The following is a 10,395-nucleotide window of genomic DNA, read 5'->3' on the forward strand; positions in this document are numbered from 1 at the left end:
CTTGCCCATGCATGTAGCCTCTAAAGCACTTCCCTACTTGATGTTGGTGTGCTGTGCGCTTCACACTATAATGAACTTGAATGCAGAACTTCCTTTCATGGGAAGTGCTCCATGCAGACTCCTGACTGCAGCATGTCCTGTGTCTCCTGAAGATCTGGGCTCTTCTCTGTGGATCACCAGGGACAGCTAAGCTGGCTTTTCTTGGATAGGGTCTTGTCCAGTGGTTCTTTTCTCAGCATGCTTGTGTTGTGAATGGCAGACAGATACAAGTTGATGTTCATGAGACGAGGCCTTCCAGCATGGAGGACTACAGTTCCCACTGGATCCTGCTGTCTGCACTGCCTTTGTGGAGCAAGCCAGCCCTCCTGCCCTTGGGCACCTTCCCATGGGTCCTGGGTGGGCCCACTGTGGCACCCTTTGTGACTTTTCATAATCCATGTATCTGGACTCTTCCTCCTGCCCTTTCCTTTGGTCTCAGAGGATTGGCCCCCGCAGGAAGCTCCACAGGGTTGTCCTGCAGAGTCTTCTTTTTAAAAGGAAGTTTATTAAAATTGGTCTGTAATTAGCTGTGAGCAGTGTTTGCATGTAAGCATGAGCTCGCAAGGCAGCTATGGAAACTGTGCCAGAGTTCTCAAGGGTCAACATGTGGGTAGATCTGCCTGGACTTTATCAAACGATCACTGGACACAAGTTACTGGACACTCCTCAAATAGAGAGGTAGTAGCATTGTAAGAACAGTGAAGGAAGATGCTAAGTTGACCAAAAGTGCAGGTCAGGCTCATTGGAAGAATCTAGCTCCAACTGGTGAAGAAATTTTAAATACCAGTGGAAGAGTATCAGGCAATACAGCCATCTAGGTTCATGGGACTAAAAGGACAGCATGAACTTGTTTAGCCAAGGGAATAACTTCTCTGAGAGATGGCTACTCTGAAGCAGACTCAAGACAAAACTCCAATGCAAAAGTAGAGCTCAGATGCTGAGGAACAGGGCGGATGAAGGGCGGGGGGGGGGGCTGAAATTTCTGGGGAAAACTCTTCAGCTGCAACTATACAAGTCTCCATGGCTCTCCAGCAGAGATTAGCCTTGTTACTAGGGTGACAAATGGATCTCCTACAAGTGAGGGAAGTGCACTAGTAGAGACATCTTAGATCAAGCAGATGTGTTCTCATAAAAAGGCTTGGAGGCCTCAAGCTCAGTTTTCTGTACTTTTCTAGACATAAAATGCTGGGAAAGTCGGGTTTGCCTACAGAATGGCTCAGGCTCCTGTTGCTCCCACCACACACACTTCAGATTTTTGTACCCCACTGTTGGCCAGACATCTATCCATGCTCTTAGGAGCTTTCTATTTTAGCTTCTACTCAGAGAAACCCATTGCTAGATAGAAATTCTAACTAGTTGATCTGATAAAGGGAACGCTCTCAACTTGAAAGAATAGAAAACTGGCTGTTGGTGTTATGCCAAGTCGCGAAACGACCACCAAGAAGGCCACTGAGACTCAGACATTCCGAAATGGCAAAAGCAAAGCAAGACTTTATTTAAACAAGCCGCAGTCCGGGCCTTTGCTACTGTAACAGTAGATATGCTGCACAACTCGAACAAAAGTCTTGGTTCTAAGACAAGTACCAGACCACAATGTGCTGAGTCATTCCTTGGAAAAAGGTGAGAGGTGTAAATGCATCCACTCACAAGGAATGTGCTCATGTGATGGGTGCATTCTCCCCTTTGAAGAGCTATTATTACCACCTTGCCTCGTGAGGGTCCCAACTGTAAGTACAGTCCCAGCCTTTGAGATACCTTCTGGAGACTCAGGCTCTGTTTCTTACTGTGGAAAGGAATGAAGTAACTTTGTGACTTCTGGAAGCTTTATTAAAGTCAGACAGCAAGGACAGGTCAGGGTTTTCCTATCTATGATGAATGGGAAGCTGCAGGAGCACACTGGACTCTATGTCCCCTGGACTACCTTCTCTGGCTAGTTACTGCTGGCCCAGGAAAGAGGCCATGGGGTCATCTGGCCTCTGCCGCTTCCTCCTGTGGGCCTCCATTTCCTCCTCCGTGGGCTCCCGAGTTTCATACATGCTGTTGTACGGCCGCTTTCTCTCGTCAATCTGCACGATCTTGACATGGAGCAGACGGGCCTCCTCGGTGTTGAGTGCTTTTTTCAACTTCTCATGTTTCTTCTCTTCATCATCACGGTTGGTCTTGCTCTTCCAGTGCTGCTGCTGCTTTTTCTTCTTCTCTTCCTTTAGTTTTTCTTGGTGCATCTCCACGAATGTCTGCGGTTTCATCACCGACTCTTCTCCAGTCTCATCACTTCCCACAGGCTCCTCAGAGTTAGCAGTCTCCTTCCCAGCCTCTCGGGTGCAGTAGGAGTACTTGAAGAAAGAGTGACAGCATTTGTAACCCCATCGGCCTTCTTTCCAGTAAGATCCCCAGATGTGCGTGTGGTTGTGGATCCTCACGTCCTCTTCGTACTTGGAGCAGGCCACGGCCCGATCCTGCCCCTTGATGACCGCCCCGTGCCGAGAGTACTCCACGTAGTCCTCCGTCTGGGCTAAGACCAGCTCGGCTGGAGGGGCATCCAGGTGCTCCTGGCCGCCATACTTTCCCAGGATGCTTTCCTTCTGCTGTTCTTTGAAGTCCTCTTTTTTTCACTTTGAAGGACTTGTACAACAGCTCGAGTTTTGTGGGCTCAGCCTGCAACTGCACCTCAGAGCCCTTGTCATTGGCCTCCCAGGCAAACAACTGTGTCTGAGCCATGGAAATGGTATCTCCTGTGTATCTGACGAAGTTATCTCCTGCGTAACTCACTTCGTCTGGATTCTTCCCCACGGTGGCATAAGGGTTTTCTCTCATCGCTCTAGTTTTTGGATCATAGTAGGCAGAATTTGGATCTAAGTTTCTCAAATACTTTGCAATATCTTCTCGAATCCTTAGATTCTGGGCTGTAATTCGCCTTTTAGAGTCAAAATTCTGCCCTGGCATGTCCATACCGTCTCCATATTTATCCTCATCCTCGCTGTTGGGATCTTTGTCTGAGAATTTGGCTCTTCTCCCCACTGATGTTTGGTTTTTTTTTTATTATTATTATTAATTGAACATAAAAATTTTTTTTACAAGGTGCTGTGCAAAGAGGGTGCAGTTACATAGTAGGGCAGTGTGTACATTTCTTGTGATATCTTACAACCTGTTTTCCCATCCCTTGTCTAGGTCAGGTAGACCCATATGCAATATACAATGTATCAAGCACATATACAGTGTTCACAGACTTGGTCTCTACTGTCTCTCCATCTCCCTTTGTTAACAGTCATATATCAGGGAGATCATGCCCCTTTGTTTTCTGTGTTCTAGGCTTGTCTCACTCAACATTATTTGTTCGAGTTCTGACCATTTCCCTGCGAATAACAATATTTCACCATTCCTAATCGCTATGTAGTATTCCATTGTGTATAAGTACCATATTTTTTGGATCCATTCATCTGTGGAGGGGCATCTGGGTTGTTTCCATATTTTGGCTATTGTGAATTGTGCTGCGATAAACATGGAAGTACAAATGTCCTTTTGATATCTTGGGTTTTGCTGTTTAGGATAGATGCCTAGGAGTGGTATGGCTGGGTCATAGGGTAGGTCTATATTGAGCTTTTTGAGAAACCTCCATACTGTTCTCCAAAGTGGCTGTACTAATTTGCACTCCCACCAACAATGGAGAAGGGTTCCTCTTTCCCCACAGCCCCTCCAGCATTTGTTGTTTCCTGAGTTCAGAGTATAGGCCATTCTAACTGGGGTGAGGTGGTATCTCAGGGTTGTTTTTATTTGCATTTCCTTTACTACCAGGGATGTTGAGCATTTCCTCATGTGTTTCTTTGCCATTTTTATATCTTCTCTTGTGAAGTCTCTCTTCAGCTCTTTTGCCCATTTCCTAATAGGTTTATTGGGCTTGGAGGGGCTTAGTTTTTTGAGTTCTCTGTAGATGACAGATATCAGGCCTTTGTCTGTTGCTGTGCTGGTAAATATCCTTTCCCATATCGTTGGCTGTCTTTCTATTTTGGTGGCTATGACCTTAGCTGTGCAGAAACTTTTTAATTTGTAGTAGTCCCATTTGTTGAGTCTTTCCCCTATTTGTTGTGCCCCTGGGACTCTATTCAGGAAGTTCCTTCCTGTGCCTATAAGTTCTAGTGTCTTTCCTACTCTGTCCTTCAGTAGTTTCAAGGATTCAGGTCTGATGTTGAGGTCCTTGATCCATTTTGAGTTGATCTTGGTTCATGGTGATAGGCTTAGGTCTACTTTGAGTTTTCTGCATATGGCTGCCCAGTTCTCCCAGCACCAGTAGTTGAAGAGGCTATGTTTATTCCATTGTATGTCTTTAGCTCCTTTGTCGAATATCAGTTGGCTGTAAGAGTGCGGTTTTATTTCTGGGTCTTCAATTCTAATCCACTGGTCTTCCAATCTGTTTTTATACCAATACCATGCTGTTTTTGTTATGATGGCCTTGTAGTAGAGCTTGAAGTCTGGTATGGTGATACCTCCTGCACTATGTTTTTTGCCTAGAATTGCTTTGGCTATTCTAGGTTTTTTGCTGTTCCATATGAATTTATGGATTGGTTTCTCTATTTCAGTGAAGAATGTGGCTGGGATTTTGATAGGCATTGCATTGAATTTGTATAACAATTTGGGCAATATGGCCATTTTCACTATATTGATTCTGCCTACCCATGAGCATGGGAGGTCTTTCCATCTCCTTGTGTCTTCTTTGATTTCCCTTATTAGATTTTTGTAGTTTTCATTGAATAGGTCCGTCACGTCCTTGGTTAAGTTGATCCCTAGGTACTTTATTCTTTTTTTGGCTACTGTAAATGGAATTGTTTCCATAATTTCCTTTTCTGTTTGTATTTGCTGGTGTACAGAAAAGCTGCTGACTTTTGTGGATTGATTTTGTATCCTGCTACTTTGCCAAATTGGTTTATTAGATGTAGGAGTTTGGGTACTGAGTTTTTTGGGTCCTTGAGATATAAGATCATGTCGTCTGCGAATAGGGATAACTTGATTTCTTCCTTGCCGATGTGGATCCCTTTGATGTCCTCCTCTTGCCTTATTGCTATGGCTAGGGATTCCAGTACTATGTTGAACAGAAGTGGGGAGAGTGGGCATCCTTGTCTTGTTCCTGTGTTTAGGGGGAATGATTTAAGTTTCTCTCCATTTAATATGATATTAGCAGTTGGTCTGTTGTATATGGCTTTTATTGTTTTGAGGAATGTTCCATCTATTCCTGTTCTCTCCAAAGCTTTTAATAGGTATGGATGTTGTATTTTGTCGAAGGCTTTTTGGGCATCGACTGAGATAACAATGTGATTCTTGATTTTAGTTCTGTTTATGTGGTGAATTACATTGATTGATTTACGGATGTTGAACCATCCTTGTGACTGAGGGATGAAGCCTACTTGGTCATGATGTATGATATTCTTGATCACTTTCTGGATCCTGTTAGCTAATATTTTATTGAGGAGCTTTGCATCTGTGTTCATTAGTGATATTGGTCTGTAGTTCTCTTTTTTTGTTGGATCTTTGCCTGGTTTGGGGATGAGTATGATATTAGCTTCGTAGAATGAGTTTGGGATTTCTCCCTCTGTTTCTATTTCGCGGAAGAGTTTGAGGAGTATTGGAATTAGCTCCTCACTAAAGGTTTTGTAGAATTCATTGGTGAATCCATCTGGGCCTGGGCTTTTCTTAGTAGGGAGGTTCTTGATTACCTCCTGTATCTCACCGTAAGTTATTGGTTTATTTAGTTGATTTATTTCTTCTTGGTTCAGTTTGGGCAGTTTGTACTTCTCTAAGAATTGATCCATTTCTGTAAAATTATTGTATTTTGTTGAGTAGAGGTTTTGGAAATAGCTCCTTATGATTGTTTGAATATCGTGTGTACTTGTTGTAATTTTTCCTGTGGAGTCCCTGATTTTACGAATATGAGTCTCTTCTCTTTTTTTTGTGAGTCTTGCAAGGGGTCTGTCAATTTTGTTTATTTTCTCAAAGAACCAGCTTTTAGTCTTATTTATTTGTTGAATGGTCTTTCTATTTTCAATCAGATTTATCTCTTCTTTAATCTTTGTAATCTCTCCCCTCCTAGTCGTTTTAGATTCTGTCATTTCTTGTTTCTCCAGTTGTTTTAGTTTCATCGTGAGGGTATTCACCTGCTCTGCTTCCATTCTTTTAATGTGGGTACTGAGTGCAATGATCTTGCCCCTCAGTACTGCCTTAGCTGTGTCCCATAGGTTTCTTTGTGATGTGTTTTCTTTGTCATTGTGGCTTATGAATTCGTTGATTTCATCTTTAATTTGATCTGTGGCCCAAGAGTTGCATAGCAGCGTGGGGTTTAGCCTCCAAGAGTGTGTATAGGCTCTGTGGTATCCTTTGTTGTTGAGGGTTACCTTTAATCCACTGTGATCAGATATAATACATGGGATGATGTCAATACTTTTGTATTTGCTGAGGTTCTTTGTGTGGGCTATGACGTGGTCTATTTTGGAATATGATCCATGGGCTGATGAAAAGAAGGTGTATTGGGTCTCTGTAGGGTGGAAGGTTCTATATAGGTCTGTTAGATCCATTTGGGAAATGGTGTTATTTAGGTCCTCAGCTCCCTTACTAATCCTCTGGGTGTTGGATCTGTCTCTTGGAGATAGAGGAGTAGTAAAGTCACCCACTATGATTGTGTTTGCATCTATCTTGCTCTGTAATTCTGTGAGAATTTGCTTGACATATGTCGGGCCTCTTTTGTTCGGTGAGTATACATTTATCACCGTGATGTCTTGATTCTTGATTTTTCCTTGTATTAATATGTAGTGTCCTTCTTTGTCTTTTTGAGTGGACTTTAAAGAGAAATCCAGCTTGTCTGAGATCAGAATGGCTACACCTGCCGTTTTGGTGGGTGCATTTGCTTGGTAGATCTTGCTCCATCCTTTCATTCGAAGCCTGTTTTTGTCCCTTGCTGTAAGGTGGGTCTCTTGTAGACAGCAGATGTCAACTTTTTGTTTGCGGATCCATTCTGCCAGTCTGCTCCTCTTGATCGGGGAGTTTAAGCCATTTATATTTAAAGAGATCAAGGATAAGGGTGTTTTTTCTCCTTCCATTTTCTTGTTGGGCTGTTTTTTCCTGTTTTTTTTTTTTTTTTTTTTTTCTTGTCTTTAGTGAGCTGGTCTTTCTGCTGGACTTTGGCTATTGTAGTTTCTTTCTGATTCTGTCTGTGTCTTTTACGATCTCTGTTGGGTGGGCTTCCCCTCTTAATCTTCGCTGTAGGGCTGGTTTTTTATTCACATACTCCTTTAGCTCCTCTTTGGTGTGGAAAGATCTGGTTCTCCCTTCGAATGTGAACTCCAGTTTCGCTGGATATTTGATCCGAGGTTGTAAATTGTTATTCTGAAGTACTTGGATGGTGTTCTTCCACTCACTTCGAGCTTGGTAAGTTTGTGTGGATAAGTCGGATGTTATTCGAATCCTCTTCCCATTGAAAAAAGTTTCCTTCTTCGCTTTGGCTGAATTCAGAATTTGCTCTTTAATCTTGAGGTCTGTAGTCTTGAATATTATGTGCCTTGGGGTGGTTTTCCTGGGGTCTGGCCTGCCAGGTGTCCTATAGGCTTCGGTTACCTGGATGGGGTCCCCTGTGAGATTGGGGAAGTTTTCTGCAATAACTTTATTGAGAACATGATTAAGCCCTCTGCTCTGATATTCGGCTCCTTCTATTCCAATTATGCGCAGATTATATCTCTTGTCTTTGTCCATTAGTTCCTGGAGTAATCTTCCCTGAAGCTTCACCTTTTCTTGGAGTGTGGTCATTTTCTGGTTGTCAGCTGCTTCATCGTCCAGGCGAGAGATTCTGGATTCCATATGGTCCACTCTTTGTGTTATGGTTTCAATTGCGGAGTTTATGGATGTCAGAGAGCTATTCATGGTTGTCATATCAGCTCTGATCGTGGAAATTTCTTCCTTTAAAGAGTTGTATTTTAAATCTATTTTTTCATGCATTTCAATTCTCAGGGTGTGGAGATTTTCTTTAAAGGCGGCTTGCATTGTATCCATTTTTGCTTCCATTTCTTTAAACGAGGCTTGCATTGTATCCAGTTTTGCTTCCATTTCTTTCTTGGCTTCCTGGGTGTCCTTCCAGATTTCCGCTCTAAACTCCTGGAATTGTTTTCTGATTTCATTTCTGACGGTTTCGATCATTCCTGTTAACATGTCCTCATTTGCTTTTTTATTCTCCATCTCCTCTTCAGTCGTGCTGCTTTTTGGAGCTGGCGAGTTGGCTTGTCCTTTGATGAACTGAGTTATGTTTCTTTGTGATTTGCGCATCTGGAGGTCTGTGTAGATCTTCCCTCCCTTCTGTGTAGGCGTGTCTACGGCAGCAGCTTCTTTCGCCGGGGCCCCGCCCTCCTGTGCACTGTGAGTCCCCTACAACAGGCACTTTAGTGGGGTCTGCCTCCCAGAGCGAGCCCTGGGTTGTTGGGTTGTGCTTGCGCCCTCCCGCGAGTCCATTGGGGGGGAGGCAGTATGTGTGGGGCCCAGTGGGATCGACTGTCCGGGTATGGCTTGGCACCCTCAGACCTCGCCTCCGCTGCGAGGAGGGGGAACGAGATCAGGCTCAGTTGACCCTGCTGGGCTGGTATTGCCCACCAGCGCCTGTGATTTTAGTTGTAAGAGTCCGCGAGGTCTAGGCGCCTCGGGTGGGGCTTGCCCTGCCAGCCGTCCCCGGCCCCTGTTGGGAAGGGGACGGGGCCGGTTCTGCCAGTTCAGGAACCTTTGGGGGCTTGGGGCTGTTCCGCCCTTCCCCTGCTAGACTGGCTTCCCAGCGCCTGATGGGAGCTTCCCGCCTGATTTGGGGGTCCTTTGTTCCCACGGGAGTGGGGAGGGGGAGGGAGCTATAGCTTCTTTGTCGGGCTTGGGTCTCCCGTTGGGGGAAGGGATTATGGGGGACTCACTTTTGCTGCTTTGTGTGTGTGTCCCGCGCCGCCATTGGCCCTTCAGGGGTTGGCGAAGTGTCGTGGTGGCTTCCCCCGTTCCCTCTTTCTGCCGCGCTGGGTTCCCTTGTCCGAGTCCGGTGTGGACCCGAACTTCTTGTCGCTGCCGGGTGTGTCTTGGTCCGCACCCTGCCTTGTGCCCGTGGGGTCTCCCGCTATATGGATTCTGCGCTCCTGGCAACCTGTCTGCCGATCGCCGGGTTTCCCTTTCCCAGCCTGACCCTGTTTGGGCCAGGGTCGGCTGGTGGGGGGAGGGTGCCCCGATGAATCTCCGGCTCCGTGTAGGTTTTCGGTTCTTTTTTGCTCCTTTTTGTTTTCCTGCGTTTCTCCACTGCTTCTGGATGCTGGTTTTGCTGGGTTCTTGGTGGAGTGTTGGGTGTTGGAGTTCCCAGCTCGCTATTCAGTTGGTGCGAGTTGGGGTGCCTCCCTATTGTTTCGGCGCCATCTTTCTCTCTCCCCCACTGATGTTTGGGAGAATTCGCTTGTTCCACTGTTTTTCCTGAGGCTAATTCTTTTTGTAGTTTCTGGGCTTTCAGCATTCGTTTCGCCAGGTCAACTTTGGCGTACTCTTCCACAATTTTCACGTGTTCCTCTGGGTTGTAGCCGTTCCAGCGATCTCTTCCCAACGTAGTCAAACGTGAGCTGAGGCTGGACGTGCTCGTCTGGAGCTATGTTGGCCCCGGTGAACTTGGCGCCGACGCGCCTGGGCCTCTCTAAGCAGTCTTTCTTCTTGTGTGTCATGGCCCCGCAGTTCTCGCAGGCGCCTTTGCGGAACTTGGTGGTTATGGAATTCTCTTCTACACCCCTCTTGTACCATTCTCCAGATGGACTGAACTGCTTCTGTTTCTCTGGCTGTGGCCTCTGATGCTTTAAGGTGGGTCTTTTTGATGGGTCAATGTACCAAGGTACTGACGAAATATACTGAGGGATGTGTGGATTGATAGCTTTTCCTTCTTCGTCCACTTCTGCAGGAGCGTTACCCAGTTTCCGCTGTTCTTCGAGCTCCTTCTTCTTCCTCCAGTCCTCTCGAGTCATCTTGAGAGTGGATTTCTCCAGTTTGTTTCCTGTGCCTCCAAGTGCCTAAGATTGGCCAATGATACCTGTGAGGCCCACTTCCTCCAAGCAGGTGCTCCCACCAGTTTAAACCTCTCCAGTTATATAGGTTGCTTGCACACCTGGAGGCAGTTACCTCCCTCCCTTCTGAGGCCACACCCTAATCCATTCAGACACACCCTAATACACCTGGACACACCTCCCACCCCAGGCATCATTGCCTGGGAGTGACTCTCTAGCCTGCCACTTGTGCTTTAGATTAAGAAGCAGGCCAGGAGTTCCACGGAATAAAGTTCTCTCTCCAGATGGAGTTCTCCATAATCAGTTGTCTACTTGAAAA

The 10,395-nt window shown here is 45.6% G+C and overlaps 1 protein-coding gene across 1 annotated transcript; it reads right to left on the bottom strand.

Moving 5' to 3' along the window:
• Positions 1 to 1,973: 1,973 nt before the first annotated feature.
• On the bottom strand, positions 1,974 to 10,037 carry LOC125364506 (pre-mRNA-splicing factor SLU7-like). Its single transcript, XM_048364111.1, is given in 4 exon segments — positions 1,974 to 2,648; positions 2,650 to 3,044; positions 9,445 to 9,623; positions 9,625 to 10,037. Coding segments are annotated over 4 exon segments (1,662 nt in total).
• Positions 10,038 to 10,395: the final 358 nt, after the last annotated feature.

This window comes from Perognathus longimembris, chromosome 16 (genome assembly GCF_023159225.1).
Source record: "Perognathus longimembris pacificus isolate PPM17 chromosome 16, ASM2315922v1, whole genome shotgun sequence".
In the NCBI taxonomy this organism is placed as follows: Eukaryota; Metazoa; Chordata; class Mammalia; order Rodentia; family Heteromyidae; genus Perognathus; species Perognathus longimembris.